At 42.5% G+C, this 17,628-nt stretch overlaps 1 protein-coding gene across 2 annotated transcripts in view; it reads right to left on the reverse strand.

Moving 5' to 3' along the window:
* CDC16 (cell division cycle 16) overlaps positions 1-1,038 on the reverse strand; it is an 86,701-nt gene extending 85,663 nt beyond the window's left edge. For both annotated transcript variants that reach the window (XM_050922016.1, XM_050922027.1), the window contains exon 1: positions 849-1,038. In XM_050922016.1, the coding sequence (XP_050777973.1) occupies positions 849-896 (48 nt within the window). In that variant the 5' untranslated portion in view covers positions 897-1,038. The remainder of the gene's footprint in view (positions 1-848) is intronic.
* Between the last annotated feature and the right edge of the window lie 16,590 nt (positions 1,039-17,628).

Genomic DNA, 17,628 nt, shown 5'->3' on the forward strand with positions numbered 1-17,628 from the left:
CAGCCCGGGGGAGAACCACGCCATGGCGTGCACGAGGACTCTCCTAACCCCTGAAATGGCAATAATGGCCTGGAGCTGTTCGGTGCGTGACGTTACTTAACATGACACACACGGGACCTTCCCAGTAACACACATATGGCCCAGAGCTGATAGGGGCTCCCTCCAGAGCAGACCGTTACACTTCCGGTTCTCGCACCCATAAGAACATAAGAACGGCCGTACTGGGTCAGACCAAAGGTCCATCTAGCCCAGTATCTGTCTACCAACAGTGGCCAACGCCAGGTGCTTTAGAGGGAATGAACCTAACAGGCAATGATCAAGTGATCTCTCTCCTGCCATCCATCTCCACTCTCTGACGAACAGAGGCCAGGGACACCATTCCTTACCCATCCTGGCTAATAGACATTTATGGACTTAACCACCATGAATTTATCCAGTTCCCTTTTAAATGCTGTTATAGTCCCAGCCTTCACAACCTCCTCAGGTAAGGAGTTCCACAAGTTGACTGTGCACTGTGTGAAGAAGAATTTCCTTTTATTTGTTTTAAACCCGCTGCCTATTAATTTCATTTGGTGACCCCTAGTTCTTGTATTATGGGAATAAGTAAATAACTTTTCCTTATTCACTTTCTCCACATCACTCATGATTTTATAGACCTCTATCATGTCCCCCCTTAGTCTCCTCTTTTCCGCTGTCAGGGCCCCTAGGAAACAGGGGCGGAGACGCACCCCAGGCCCCGCCCGAGGAGCGCACCTCCCCAGGGCCCACAGCCACTCAGAGAGCAAAGGGGCGTCAGGGCCGGGTCGGGGTTAGGAGCTGAACGGAGAAAGAGGCTGCTGCCCCCTCACCTGGTCTATGTACTGCCGGACCCGCTTCCTCAGCCGCTCCAGGTTCATCTCCCCACGCGCGCGAGCCGGGTGGCCTCGGGATGCTCCGCACGCGCCGCTCACTCAGGTAACGGTCTAGCTGTCACGCGCCAAGCGCGCGGCACGGGCACCCCGCACTCTCTGCCAGCCTCGTTCTCTTGGCGTGCGCGCGGTATCGTCCCCCCTTCCGGTGTCTCCCCGAAGTCACTCCCCTCAGAAACGCCACCCTGCGCGGATGGTTCCCACAGCGCGCGCAGAGCCGAGCCGAGGCGCTAGAAGGGGGCGGCTCTACCCTGTCTCGCTCCCTTCTGGGGCAGGGCCCGGGGGAGAAAGCGGGACTGTGACCCAGCGCTGCCAGTGATTGTGACGTTTCTGCTGTTTCTCTGAAGTCTTCAGCTCCTGGAGTCTTGTTATTTGGCCAGAGCCTCCGCGTTCATTAGAGGGAACGGCCCCAGAGCCCTGGGGAACGCGTGCTCCGCTGCACCCTAAAGGCTCAGGCTCAGATGAAGAGAAAGAGAAAGCTCCCAAAGTGGCGTGGGCGGGGGGGATGGTATTATTATGTATTTAATCCTACGGTTTCTTTAAAGGACTGACCGCGGGGGGAGGGCTGGCACGATTCAGCACCTTACAAGATATTATTCATAGAGGCTCTCTCTTCTGTCTCTGTTACCCCCCATTGTGAGGAGGCCTGGGCTGCCACACTGGGCCAAGTACCACTCGTTTAAAAGGTCTAGGGAATACTGAATGAGGGCAGAAATCCTTCCCCAGCAATAGCACACTTGCACTACTTGCTGTATATTAATGATTAGACTAGCTCAACCTGTGCTTTTATTATTTAACCTGAAATATTAACCATGGACGTCCAGAGGCAGTGATATCGGAAAGGACGATTTGGGCTCACAAGTGACCCAATACTAACTGAGCAGTTAATCTATGTAGCAAGTGCCTAGCTATGGTTGGGAATGTGAAGTAAAATATTTTCTTGGCCTTAGGTCAAGTGTGCCATAAACGTGATGGGGGAAAATAATTTTTCAAAAGAATGTCATAGTATTAAGGCCAAGAAAGGCCATGATGCAAATTTCCTTGTAGCGACTGCAGAGTAAAGTAATGTAGATGTGCAAATATTGGTAAACCCTAATGGCAGAATTATAGTCTTCAGATAGGATGTTGGAATACAATTCCTTGTTTGTTTGTTTTGTTAGGGGAGGGTTGTAATATATAGTACAGTAGCTAACGAAAAGGTGCAGAAATACAAGGCAAAGTTTGTTTCATATTCTAAATAAAATAGTAGTACAAGTGACCTATAATGTGTTTTTTAAAAACAGTATGACTTAATACATAGTAAATGCAGATGTACTACTTATGTTACATCTAAAAATCTACTTAATCGTGCAATGAATTAAATGTTTGATCTATATGCCTGCCACCAAAATGCAAACAGCACAGACTGCATACTAGTAAAATTCTCAGATGTCTTTCAATGCTTGGGTTATCTGGATGGAGGATACTATTTTAAGATAGAACAAACTCTGTCCATCCATCCTCCAAATCCTTCCCAAAACATTTGGTCTCACAGGTAAAATAAAATAAATTGATAATATTGAAAAGCTGACGGTTATTAAAAGTGTAGAAAAACGGAGAGAATGAGTTAATTCAGGAGTTATAAATGGAAGACGAAGGCATTGAACCGCATACACCATAACAAACATCCAGTGAAATCTGTTGAAAAGGGAGCAGCTAAGCTCTTGCAAGCACAAATATTCTCAGAGTTAGATGCAAGCAGAACATTCGTTTCAGCAAGTAAAGTTAGATAACTCAAGTTCTGAATTATTTTTAATGCAACATTTGTGCATGATAAATTTAAGTGACTATTCATATTTGTTGTATATCTTTGGTATTCTACAGGTTTCTGAGTGATTATATAGCCCTGAAGTTATAATTCATACTGTTTTAATTTGGGGCAGGTATACAATAAGTTTTGTAGAGATCAGGCCTTTGTTATGTCTGTCTTTCACTGATTTATATGACATTATAGATCAGCCCTCTTCTGGGTTCAGTTGCCTGAGGAATCTTTTAAAGATTTGGCTGCACTATTTTTGAAGCATTGCATATACAAATGAAGTTGATAAGACTTTGACTAACTGGCCGATAAAGGTGTCTAGATTAAGCTTAGTGGCAGGTGGCATTTGTTCTCAAATGATACTTGCAATTCAGGGATCTGTTGTCCTGAAACTTTACATACATTAGAGCTAGATACATGTTAATAGTTCATATTCTTCAATTCCTGAATATTTAAAGTACATTTTTTAAATTTCTGTGTTTGGGACATCCAGGTTTGCACAAAATCCATTTTTCCCCCAATTTTAAGATCAAAGTTTAAGTAATTTCCCTCTATACTTCAAAATAAATAATTAAAGCATACATTATTAATAAAGCCTAATTAATTTGAGTCAATATTTAAAGCTAAACATGATATAAATCTTTCACATTCTAACCATTTCAAAAACAAAAAAACTTAAAAATCACTAAAATGTTTCAGAATACATTAAATGAATCCTTATTCTATTCAAATGTTAATATCAAACCATAGAATAGTAAAAGCATACGAAATGCATCTAAAAATATGAAAGACCAAACTGAAAAGTAAATATTCTTTTTTTCTTATTATCACTTACAGTGAGAGGATTCATCCACCCCCTTTTATAACATTTCAAACATAACCATAGTTTTCAAAACAAACCCATAGCTGTACCAGTTAGAAAGGGCAAAATCTCTCTGTCTGCATATATTTTAAAAATTTTAAATGGGAAAACTAACTCTTCTTATCTTTAAAAAGGATGAATATGTAGTTGGCTCTTGTCTTTATAGGGGTTTCTTCTTGCAGTTACTTTATAAAATTTGTCCTTGAACAACAGACACATTTTGTATCAGTAAATCAAAGTATTACTAACTTTCACGTAATTGCATGAGATAATAAAGTATCATTGATTGAGTTCCTTTCTATAATTTCTTCAAAATTATTTAATTACATACCTCTTTATTTACTTTCTCAGTTTCATTATTAAAGAATTAAACCATTCATATAAAACATTTCAGGGCTTAAATATATATTAATATGCACATGGGTAGATTCCTCTTTGTATTTACATCTGCTCTGTTCAGGAGGGGGTAGGAAAAGGGTGCCAGGAAGCTGGTACAGCTGTTCGATTCTTTCACAGCCATGACATGAGTTTCAGCAAACCAATGGTTCTTTTACACCAACTGAGCATGTCTCTGTAGAAACCATATAATTTGCCACTTCAGAACCAGCAGAGGGCTGCTGTCTTAATCTCGAGACATCCCCTCTCCAAAGGAAAGGGTGGTGGATGCTGGAACTACTGTGCTGGTTTAGGCTGAGCTCAAAACCTTTCTCAATCCTCGCATCTGCTGAGGAAATTCTCAGCTGTGGCCAGACTCTGACTCTTCATCATCTTCTGAACAATAGAAAAGATCAGATCTAGAGAAGGGAATCTGGCCTCTATGATTATACATTTATTTTGGAATTAATGTAAATATTGTTTTTTTTTATTTTGGGGATTCAGTTCCCAGTATAGCACCCAGGTGATAGGAAAGGATGAAGAAATCCCAGATGGCCTGGAATCAAAAATGGTCTGAGATTTACCAATGTGGTTTCCTCAAAGAACATTATTCCCTTTCTGACAATGTTTCTCCACTCAATTCAATAAGCTGCCAGAATTTCCAAATGTCAGCAGCAATGTTACCATCTTTAAGTGATTTCTTAAAATGACGATAAGAACCTTCATGTATTTAATTACCAAAGATCTTCTTCAGAAGATATTCAGGGGGAATTTGAATGATGTACCCAGCATGATGCTACTAAATTTCCTTACCAAGAGCAGGAGCTTAGAGTGATGGCAAAGTTTATGTCTGGAGGTAGCCATACTGGTTGCTGTTGAGTATCATTCTGTGGCAACACATGTGGATCTCATCAGTCTTCCAGACTTGATGCACTTGCAAAGTGACATTTTGGAGCAATAGTTTGCAGCTACAGAATGTATGCTAAATATAATTCTGCAAATGACTGAAAAGAAGTGTTAAGATATTTACTTGGGGACCACTCCAACGCTCATTCAGAGTTTTTCTACTAATTTCATTGGCTTCAATAAGCTTTAGCTTAAGGTCTTACCATCCTAAATGTGCTGTTTTTCTGCTCACTATTTAACAGCAATCTCATCTTGCCCTGGCAGTTGCTGCATTTCAGCCGTGGCTGATTCTCATGTATTATATAATTTTATAGAGCATTTTGGGATCCTTATATTTACATCATACCATCCAAATTAAAGATGACTGAGTATATGAAAATGTTTAGTCATACCTTACATAAACAGCTTATGTGCCTTTTTATAACTTAATATGTTAAGGACTGTTTTGTCTACCTTGAATTGTTCTCTCTTTTGGGAGATTAATATGAAACTTTTATAAAAGAGATCATGTGTAACACTGTTCTTATCTAACCTAACTAGGCATCTTGTTTTTGAGTGTTTTCTGGGAAACATTTGATTGATTTTTAGCTGTTTTGGGTAATAAAATCCTGAGATAAGACCCTCAAGGGGCCAGTTTCAGCAACTGAACTGCAGCTGGAGAAGCTATCTGCTTACAGAACATCAAAAGATTCTTCAATAAATCACATCACTAAACAAAAAAAAAAGGCAGTGTTTTTTTTTTAAAGGAAAACATGCTGAATTACTTTTTGAATGATATTTGAAGACTCCTGTTTAAAATTAAAGGATACAGAAAAAGAGAGAGACAGATTATATTCCTGGGGACAGTTTTCTTGCTGGAGAGCCAAATTTAGATTTGTTCAAAGAGTAATGAGTGCTTACAAAACTTACATTGAACGGAAATGTTTGCATTATTTAAAAAAAATCTGAAAACAGATTTGTTAAAATTTGAACATCGTCCTACAGTTCTTTGAACCCAAGGAATAAGCATACCGTACTATGCACGAGAGTCAGAAAGTGAAGGTGATCAATCTATCCAGACTGTCAAAGTGTCAGCTGGCAGGTGCATTTATGGGGGCTAGTTTAAAAATGTAAGTAACATTCACAAAAGTAAATAGTTATGAATAAATTACATTGTAAAAACTCAGAGAAAATAAACACTGGGTTATTTTCAAAACATCTAATGACATAATTTTCTGATGACTAAACCATACTAATACTATTATAACAATATTGTTAAGAAACCTATTTTATACTATTCTGCAGTAGAAATTTAATTTGTTCTATAACATAACAGAAAAACAGTGATAACAGGTCAGTCATTAAAGGCCAGATGGTTATTTATACCAATGGAAGTACTTGAGTAAGTGCTTACCAGTGTAAGGGCTCGACAATATCTATCAAGTTCAGCACATAGCTAACCTCCCTAACAATGTCATATTATTAGTATTACCCTTATCCTTCTCATCTCCCTTTCCTTGTTATCCTCATTTGTTGCATCTTATCTTAAAGTAGATAGTAAATAAGCTCTCTGGAGAAGGGACCATATCAACCATTGTGTTCATACTGTACATAGCAGTAATCCTGACTATGGCCTTTCTGTGGTACCACAGTATAAATATCATCAATTCCATATTTTTACCAGGACAAAAAGTTTTAAGGAGGATAAGGGGAAATAAAAAGAACACCTGAAAGTAACTGGCTGTTGCAACTTACATGTACTACCAGATTTGGTAGCACAGCTTCTAAATTGTTTGAACCAACAATTCTCTGCTTAACAAGATGCACATGTATATTTGTTTTGAAATGTAGACCTGGAGACTTAACAGTCTGCTGTGACTGATCATTGTGCAGTTTCCAAATGGTCAGATTTTTGTTGACTCAAACCCAGTATTTTTATTAAAAAGAAGCAAAGACACTTGTTCTCAATGAGTACCAGGGGGTCCATGCTCTCCTGGGAAGTTTCTCCTCCCTAATACAGCCAGCATGAAAGGCTTTGCCTCTACCCAGGTTACTGGTTCCAGCTCTCTAGAGTAAAACCACTGAGAGTTAACCTACAGTTAAGCATGAAGTTTATAAGGAAGCGTGATTAATCTGAAGGATGATGTAGGGTTAATGCTGCCAGGGAGCATGTAAAACTCCTGACAAGGAGTGGAAAGAGTATAGCCTAATTTCACCAAAGCCCCCTTACTTAAGACTACTTACTAGGTATACCAGTCAGATAGTAGAAGCGAGGATATAGTTCAAAATTGGAGAGTATTAGTAAAAGGATATTTTGTTAATTAAATAGACATAATCTAGGGCTGAAGAAATGATCTAGGCCAAAGTTGGGGACTTAAAATCCTGACATTTACCAAGACTGAACAGGCATTTTCCCTACTCTGTAGAACTCTTGACCCAATTAAAGAGCTACCATTGAATTGGACTTGAGATTTTAAAAGATGATCTCCTGCCCTCTGGTGTTCAAGAGCTTCTCAGTTGCTGTGCAGTGTTTTGCCTGGTTTCCAGAACACTTTCCAGTCTTGCATCAATTGATTAATTAACATCACATTTTTCTTATCCTGCTATCTCTCTGGGCACCAGTGATTATTAGAAACTTAGAGAATTAGTTTGTAGGGGAAAAGTATAACAGAGGATTAATTGTGATCTGGTCATTCACTATTGACAAGCTAGAGTTGGAAAAGAGATGAGTCTCTCTTAAATATACAACGCACCACTGACTGATATCTGTTTTAATTTGTCTCTCTTTTTTCTTTTTTGAAAGCCTGTAGTTCTGATTGGTGTACCAAGATTTCTATTATGAATTTTCCATATGTCTCACAATCTGAGTCAATAAAAATGCTGGTCATAATGTGCAGCATAGACACTAGACTGATGTAAAAGGTACAAGAGGATACGTGTATATTAAGTACATCTAAATGACTAAAAGGAGGGGTTGAGGTATTCTGTACCAAAACTCGTATTTAAAATGGGGGATTCCCCATAGTGAATCTGCTATTTATCTATAAAGAACTGACTTGGTGGCTTCTGAGTATGAGAGGGGAATTTGGGCTCTCTAGTAGTGCCACTGGATGCTCAAGGTGCTAACAGAATGAAATTCAATATTGGTAACTATGAAGTAATGCAGGGGGTGTATTAAACCCAACAGGTGAACTGAAAGGGTTAAGGGTTAAGAAATAACTCTGGGCCAGGGTGACCCTGCCCATTTGCACTTACAGTGCATGCTCCATCTGGAAGTGGATCTTAAAAAGGAGCCAGGCAGCTCAGTAAGGGGCTGACAGGGCAGGGAGAGGAAACTACCTGAGAACTCCTGAAGAAGGGCATTGCAGAAGCCTTTCCCGGGCGATGGGGAAGGGAGAGAGGCCTGCTGAGCCTAGAAAGGCTGAAGATTCAGTTACTCTTTTTCTTTACTAGTGTGGGTTAAACTGTAAGACTTTGGTGGGTAGGAAGTGGCCTAGGGAGGCAGCTTTAATACATTCCTGAGTGCCAGACTTAGTGGCTTCTTACAGGGCCCTGGGCTAGGGCCCAGACCATAGGTGCTGAAAAAAATAGTGTGTGCTTAGCACTCACCAGCAGCCCACTGATCAGCTGGAGACTGCATTTTTGACTTGTTAACCAGTGTGGTGAGACAGAAGTTTACTTTGTTACTGGCTTGGTATATCTAATGATAGAATAACCACCAGTCTGGGATGGGTCTGCGCTATTTCTCAGCAGTTTGTCCTGAATCTGGCATCTTAAGCTGTGATCTACTGAGGCCTGGGGATGGGGTCAATACATGGGTGGAAGCCCTCACTCTCACCCTGCATTCATGAAGGCAGGGGACCCAATATTTTCCTTGAGACTCTGTTATCCCAAGTAGGGATAAAGTTAATTTATGACCTCACTGAAGGGCGAGTCAACCCTCCACCAAAGGGCAGACTGTCACAGGGCAGGACAGCGATCAGTGAGAGACGTGGGAGGTGGGATGAGCAGAGACCTAGTGCTATAACTATAGGCAACACTGCCAGTGAGCACTGCCTATCACAGTGCACATTGGAAAACATAATTCCAACCATACATACAAAATGATGGGTCTAAATTAGTTGTTACCACTCAAGAAAGAGATTGTGGGATCATAGTGGATAGTTCTCTGAAAACAGCTGCTCAATGTGCAGTGGCAGTTAAAAAAGCTAACAATGTTAGGAACCATTAGGAAAGAGATAGATAATAAGGCAGAAAATATCATAATGCCATTATATGGATTCATGTTATGCCCACACCTTGAACACTGCACACAGTTCTGATTGCATTATTTCAAAAAAAGAAATATTGGCATTGGGAAAAAGTACAGAAAAGGGCTACAAATATAATTAGGGATATGGAACAGCTTCCATATAAGGAGAAATTAATAAGACTGGGACTTTGTGAAAAGGGACAACTAAAGGGGAATATGATAAAGGTGTATAAAATCACGAATGAAGTAGAAAATGGAGAGGTGTTATTTAATCCTTCACATAACACAAGAACTAGGTGGTCACCCAATGAAATTAATAGGCAGCAGCTTTAAAACAAACCAAAGGAAGTACTCCATACAATGCAACCATCAAGCTGTGGAACTCATTGCCACAGGATGTTGTGAAGGGCAAAAGTATATCTGGGCTCAAAAAAGAATTAGATCAGTTAATGGAGGATTGCTTTATCAATGATATTTAGCCAAGATGGTCAGCGATGCAACCGTATGCTCTAGGTGTCTCTAAACTTCCACCTGCCAGAAGCTGGGATGACCAGCGATGGACCACTTCAAATTGGCTTTCTCTGTTGGTTCCTTCTGAAGCATCTGGTACTGGCCACTGTTAGAGACAAGATACTGAGCTAGATGAATCATTGGCCTGACCTGGTATTGGCTGTTCTTAGGTCTACTTGCTCCTTGGTGTTTTTGCTGAAGGTGCTACTGTATTTTGTGTGGGTAGTTGGTTATGATGTAGACCAGTGGGCACCAACTGGTCGATCACGATTGACTGGTAGATCCTGGAGCCTCTGCCAGTCAATTGCGATCTCCAGCTCCTAAAAGCCAGCAGCGCAGTGGTGCTCAGGCAGACTGCCAGCCTGCCCTGGGCTCACACCGCTCCGGAAGCTGCTAGCATGTGTCTGCGGCCCCTGTGGGAGAAGGGGAGAGGTGGCTCTGTGTGCTGCCCCAGGACCATTGGGAACTGGCCAATGGGAGCTGTGGGGCGGTGCTTGTGGACGCGGGTAGTGCACAGAGACCCACTGCCCACTTCACCTTCAGGGGCCACAGAGATGTGCCAGCAGCCAGCTGCTTCCAGAGCGGCATGGGGCCAGGGCAGGCAGATAGCCTGCCTGAGCCCTGCTGTGCCGCTGACCAAGAGCCACCTGTAGTAAGTGCCTTGCAGCCAGAGCCTGCACCTCACACCCCCTCCTGCACACCAACCCTCTGCCCCAGCCCGGAGCCCCCTCCTGCACCCAAACTCCCTCCCAGAGCCTGCAGTCCGCATCCACTCTTGCACCCCAGATCCCTGTCCCAGCCCAGTGAAAGTGAGTTAGGGTGGGAGATAGTGAGCAACAGAGGGAGCAGGGAATGGAGTGATTGGGGTAGGGCCTTAGGGAAGGGGCTGGGTAGATCCTGGGTTGATCTTAAATTCAAAAAGTGATCTTGTGCGTAAAAAGGTTGGAGACCACTGATGTAGACCATGCTCCCCCGGATATGGATACCTCTAATGCTTTTCACATAGACCATCGAACAGTAGTTGGATAACAATGACTATTGAGCACTAGTGACCTACTCCAAATTTGAATCTGAGACCTACAGTGAAAAGCTTCGTATTTCGTTATCAAGACCCTGAGCCATTCCCCTGTTTACCAAATATAACTTGGCTAGGTGATCATGTATAATAAAGTGTTTCTAAAAGTAGCTGAAAATCACGTAGATACAATTTTGCAAAGCTTCATAATCTGAAGTCTAAACCATTGTAGTCATCAAGTCTGAGAGTGCAGAGCGAGAAGGCATATTGGGCCAAGTTCATTCCTAATGTGTCCCCATTGAAGTGAATAGTTATATCAGAGATACATTCAGACTCTTGACTGAAATTTATAATCCGTGGAGAACCCTTCTGAACAAGACTCTAGGAATGAATACTGAAACTTCCTGCATGAGCCATAGACACTTATAATCTTTATCTCTGTTACTCTCCCAAGCGTAGGCAGAAAAGATTCCATTTGACACAGGCTGCTGCAAGAAGATATAATTTAATAAGAAGAAGATATAATTTAATAGTTTCTTAGAGTGCAGGAACCCAGGGTGAAATTCCAGCTCTGTTGAAGTAGGATTTCACCTCAAATGTCCCAATGATGAGGGTGCTATTTTTTTCACTGGGGCTTTTTCTTCACTTGGACATTGTTTTTATTCATTATTCAAGAGTAGTTTTACCTTCTATTTTTGATAAATGGCTTCATTTATAACATGTTTATTAATTTTACAGAAGAGACATGTTTTAATCAAACAACTAAGAACATAAAAACTAATCTCTTCTCAAAAAAGCATGCCTGAAATATAAAAAAATATACTCAGTCCTTAAAGGTGCATACAGGACCAGTCCTGCTTGCCTGGTTTATATGAATAATCGCATAAAGAAAATAATCTTTGGCCCGCAGTACAACATGTAACAACAAAGTACAACTATGCAAATATAGAAATAAATAAAAATACTCCCACCCAGCAAACAGGCCCATGCATGTTACTTTGTATTGATCTGTATGTTCATGTATACATTTCACACATAGCACTATAAAACAACTATCTGTACTTCCTCAAGTCTCTAGATTTTCCCCTATGAAATATAGAAATAGATTCTATATTGAATTAAAGTAATTCAGTTTAACTTTTATTCCAAATACAATATTTTTGTATGAGATTATTGTTGCAAGGTCTGTCAGGTTATTGTAGATACATTTTCCATGTCCTTCCATTATTGTAGAATAATCCTTTTAACATTATTAGACTAGGAGAAAGTCATTCTGCTAATGCTTGAGGATTTCTTTAATTTCTGAAAGATGAAATATGGCAACAGAAGGTTCCAGTTATATTATTTAATTACTAACATTTTGGACTAAATTAATTGTACCTTTTTGCATTCCAGGAGTATGTTTGTGGTATCCAATTATAGCTAAGTAGCTCAGTCATTTATTTCACGTATACATATGTGACCTATGTATTTTAAAGAACTTAAATTTCAAACATGCAGACAGAATCTGGAACAAAATCTCAAAAGAGGAGTTACCAGTCAATAAGCAGTATGGCATTAAGACAATGTAAATCAATCTTCCATAGATTATATTGGATCCCAACTCACAGCTACTGCATACATATTTCTAGTTGCCATCTTTTACTTTTTTAATTATAAGACTTTTTGTACTCCTCTTTAAGCAGATCTATGAGAATAATTTTAAAGAAAACATAAGATGCATATATGCAAAACTTGAATTGCTTAGAATGTTGTTAGGCATAATCCTATTACCACAAATGAGACAGAAAGGCTATGCTACAGGAAGTGGGACAGAAGCCTCTTTACATCCTGTTCTTTTATTCTGTCATCTGCATAAAAACACGTAAAAGAAAATCAGCATCTACACCAGGGGTCTCAAACTCACGGCCCCCAGGCCATCTGCAGCCCGCAAATCTCCCCAATGTGGCCCACAGGGCTCCAGCAATTTTGGGGCCAGGTCTCTCCCTTGGCTCCACCTGCTGCCCTGGGCGCTCCTCCTGCCCAGGCAATTTGCAATGGCCTGGGGCCCCGGCAGCGCAGTGGAGCTGCAGGGTCTGCTGGCCCCTCCCTGCTGCCTCAAGGCAGGGTGGGGAGGGGCTGTGCCTCCACGTGATGGCCCCTCCACGTGATGGCCCCGCCCCGAGTGCCCCTGCGGCTAATAGGAAGCTGCAAGGGCGGTGCCTGGGGGCAGCAGCATGCAGAGGTACCCCAGCCTTGTAGCCCCAGGTAAGTGCTGCATCTCCTCCCCCCTCCCAGAGCCTACACCGCCACCCTCTCCCCACATACCCCCTCCTGCCCCCAAACTCCCTCCTAGAGCCTGCCCCCTCCCCCTTCCCACACACCTCTCCCACCCCAAACTCCCTCCCAGAGCCTGCAAACCCACCCCCTCCTCCTGCATCCCCACCTCCTGCCCCAGACCAGAGCCTGCACCCAGCACCCAAACTCCATCCCAGAGCCTGCACCCCAGACCCCCCCACACCCAAACTCCCTCCCAGAGCCTGCACCCCAATCCCCTATCCCAGACCTCCTCCCCCACCCCAACTCCCTCCCAAAGCCTTAGGCAGGTAGGGGCGGAGTTTTGGGGGGCGGGTTCTGGGCAGCATGAGTGACATTATTGGCCCGCTGGGAGGATTTGAGGACTGGCACTGGCCCTAAGGTAAATTGAGTTTGGGACCCCTGATCTACACACTGTTTCTCCAAAGCCAAAGTTTTTCATGTCAGATGTGACCTGCTGAAGAGACGACAACACAACACAGGATAAAACAGTTATTACTTATTGCTGATGCTGAGGTGTAGCATCAAGGGTAAAAGCTGTAGCAGACTGACCATTTCCTGAAGTATGAACTTTACTGAATTAAATTTAAAGCTTTGGGGGTCCATTGTATTACGAATGCAATTGTGCATGTGTTATAGTGGAATTGTATGTAACTTAGGCTGGCCATTCATTCATTTTTAAACCGGACAGTCCTCTTCTTCAGTGCTTTGTCCTCCACCTGGTACTGAGACAAAACCAGATGTGGTTTTGTCCAGAATCGGAGAGGGGATGCCATTTTGAAAAGCACGGTGCTCCCTCCCTCCTGCCAGTGTGACTTCACATGCACTGTATGCGTGAGTCCATGCCAATGGAAGCAGAGCAGTGTGATGTTCCAAAGAACGTCCTCTGTCCAGTGTGAGCTTGTACTCACATTGTGTGTGAGGTCACGCTGCTGGGGGTGGGACACACCATTCCCACAAGTACCAGAATGTCTGGTATTTTGAGAATACGTGAGTGGTCATCCTAATGTAACTCCCCTAAGAGGAGGGGGATGCTCATGTAATTCCTTCAGTTATCAGCATTTTGAAGCCTCTGCACCTCCTGGAGAGCTATGCACTAACTAGTTCAAACTGGATTCTCTAGGGATCAACGGACGAAGAAAGGATTTTTGGATAAATAGCCTGGTTTTAAACTGACTGAGGGCCTCCTTCCTGATCCAGCAGACTAACAGGATCCCTGGTCCATGGAGGCCACAGTACTTAGGGAAGGAGGGCTGAAAGGACTGGGCCTAATGAGGCTCCACAAGACTGGATGCTTGTTCTAAGCAGAAGCTGTGAATCCACAAGGAAATCCTTTGGGTAGGGTTTGGAAGGACTGCTCCTGCCAGAGCTTATGTTAGGATGCGGTGAGCTCTGATAAGCTTATTAGCATGTGGGTAGGTTCTTTTGTTGTCTTTAATATGTTTTCTCTGTAGTGCATTTACCTTAAGAATAAAATAGGCTTGTATAAAAAGAGCAGTGTGGTTTCCATAAGTGTGGGAAGTCACAATGTTAACTGTCTCTGAAGAGAAACACTGAAACCAACTCTCTGGGTGCTCCAGGGCTCAAACACCATGGGGGAAAAAAATAGTGGGTGCTCAGCACCCACCAGTCACAGCTGTGTGGCAGTGCCGCCAATCAGCCATTTGGTGGCACCACTGATCAGCTGTTTGGTGGCTGGGGGAAGTGCTTGGGGGAGGGCAGAGAGTAGTGAGTGGCGAGCGGGTGTGGGTCTCGGGGTTGGAGCTAGGGCAGGAATTAGTGGAGCAAGGATGGGGCCTTGGGGGAGGGGACAGGATTGAGAGAGGGGACAGGATGGGGGCAGGACCTCGGGATGGAGAGGGAGTAGAGCGCACACACTCCCCTCCCCTAGAAAAATAAAAGTCAGTGTCTATGAAGAGAAAGGAAGCAGTTGTGCTTGGGTAACCTGTCTTTACTGGGAATAACACAGTGAAGGCCTGGAACTGTGCAGCCTGGAAATACCCCAGTCTGAAGAGAGTGAGATGTGGGTCTCCACCCAAGAAATGCAACAGCTGGGGAGCTGAAAGGCTAAGAGTAGGTGCCTTGCTGGAATAATGAGGGGAAATGCAGCTGCAGTATGGGACATAAGCCTCAAAAGCCAAGCCTATACAGTGCTGAATATCTCCTGCCATGTGCTGAGCAGCCTCAACTCCCATTAATATCAGTGGATATCAGCTTGTTTCTGTATAATCAGTAAGAGCTGAGGTGCTCAGCACCTTGCAGGTTCAGACCCTTAATAAACCACTTGTTTGTATTTTTGTTTTTTTTATTACTACAGGCTTTTATGTTGATATAAATGCCTGGCAAAGAGGCTCCTGCCAAACCAGCATTTTACTTTTAACAGCACTAGTTTATGTGTATAAACAAACCACTTAAGTGGATTTTGTGAAATAAATGTCATAATCGTTGGGATCTACTGTCTAATGTCTAGTGCAAAAAATGGTCTCAGATAGATTTCATGCTCTCTTCTGGTTTTATCTTTCCTCTGTAAATGTGCTTCCTTGTGCAGCAGGTTGTTTTGTTTATTGCTTTTGTTTTGTTTTCTGTAGTATCAGGATTATGATGATGAGGTATCACGTGGAGTGGGTGTATTCAGGATACCTCTTGGAAAAGGCAAAATAGGGAGATAATAAGGAGAAAGCACTTCAGGCTTCCTGAAATAAACCATTGCATAGTCCTGCTGAGTACTATTGAACAGTTAGCATATTTCAACCCAGAGTGTGCTGGAGTTCAGTGGTTAAGTGAACGGAGCTGTTATAAGGCTTAATTAACTAATGTTTGTAAAGTGCTTGAATCAAAGTTCTGATATCAGTGAATTCATTAGAGATTTGTCTAAATAAAAACTGCTCAAGAACTTCAGAAATGTGGGTCACAATGTATAATTTGAGAGCAATCAACCTTACTAGTTCCCACTGATTCTCCTTTTTGATCCTATTCCTGATCTTAGATGCCCCTCTGCACATCTGCTCCTGTCTGCTGGCATGGATCCCTTTCTCTCTTTCCTGATAGCCAGGCTGCATACTCTAAAATAGGGATCAGCAACCTTTCAAAAGTGGTGTGCCGAGTCTTCATTTATTCACTCTAATTTAAGGTTTCGCATGCCAGTAATACATTTTAATGTTTTTAGAAGGTCTCTTTCTATAAGTCTATAATATATAACTAAACTATTGTTGTGTGTAAAGTAAATAAGGTTTTTAAAATGTTTAAGAAGCTTCATTTAAAATTAAATCAAAATGTAGAGCCCCCCAGACTGGTGGCCAGGACCCAGGCAGTGTGAGTGCCACTGAAAATTAGCTTGCGTGCCACCGTTGGCACACATGCCATAGGTTGCCTACCCCTGCTCTAAAATGTCTCGCATTATCTGGTGTCCTTATCAGTTCTCTGTGGAAACAACCAGCCAGCATTTATTACCCATAAAATCCCCAAAATGTGAATTCATAACATTCCTAATTCAGGCATTATAACTGATGCTCACCTGTGCTATAAAATCAGTGTGAGCATGGGGGAGGGGACACGCAGTCACTGGCACAGGGAGATGAGGGGAATGGGACCACTGCAGGGAAAGGGGAGGAATGGAGATGCACACAGAATCCCTGGTATAGGAGGAGCAATCAGAGCTTGTGGAAAGAGGAGAATGGGATACACACACAACCCCTGGCATGAAGAAGGGGTTGGTGGGGGGGAGAGGTATCCGTCGGTCCCTAAGATAGAGGAGGATGGGAAGGTGGTGGTACACCAGGACCTTGTGCAGGAGAGTGGAGAGATGCAAAGAACCCCAGGTGTAAGCTCAGTCTAAAAGAAGCAACAAAATGTACTACACTCTCCAGCAAATAATTTTTTGAATGTGATTAATTAACTCATTGCTTGTAGGAGACACAGCAGAGTGAACTTCGGAAGAGTTTTGAATGAAGAGGAGCTGGTGGCCTGGTGAACAGGTTGGGTGAGGAAAGCCAGTATGTTGTGTCGCTCACACCCAAAATCAAATGATTTGTATTAAAGGTGAAATTCTCATCTCTGCCAATAGCCAGTACAAGGCCTAGCCACAATTTAATCCCCACGTATATCCTCAAATAGAGCTTCTATAATTCTTAGGCCTGTGCTGGTGCTGTCCCTTCAATGCTCCAGATTTCACCCATAATGTTCGACTCCTGCTACATTTTGTGGTATGTTAAACATGCAGTAAAGCTCACCTCCCTGTGTGTTTTTGATATGCCAGCAGGCTATAGCATGCTCTACCTTAACTAAATTATATGAGAGAATCAAAAACTATTTGGTGTATTCCTTTCCTTTCCCTAGCATGTGCCTCATTTGCTAAAAATATGTCAGGAATTAAACATTATGGGTGAAATCTGGATTTAAATAATGTTCTTTCAGAGATAGTGTTCAACAGCTAAAATGCCGTTCTCCTTATTTGGAGCCTCACTTCGTATGTCTATGCAAACCCTGTGGCAGTGAGTCCCAGAGCCTGGGTCAACTGACTAAAGGGCAAGTCTGCTCTACAAAATTAAACCGACCTAAGTTACTTAGACATACAGCCATGGCAGTAATTAAATCGCTCTTGGGTGTCCACTTTATGCTCCTTGTGTTGGCATTGCACGCCTTCACCAGGGGCACTTGCACTGATTTAACTGTTGGTGTGGAGCATTGTGGGATGGTTTCTGAAAGGCAGCAACAGTCAATGTAAGCAAT

This window comes from Gopherus flavomarginatus, chromosome 1 (genome assembly GCF_025201925.1).
Source record: "Gopherus flavomarginatus isolate rGopFla2 chromosome 1, rGopFla2.mat.asm, whole genome shotgun sequence".
In the NCBI taxonomy this organism is placed as follows: Eukaryota; Metazoa; Chordata; order Testudines; family Testudinidae; genus Gopherus; species Gopherus flavomarginatus.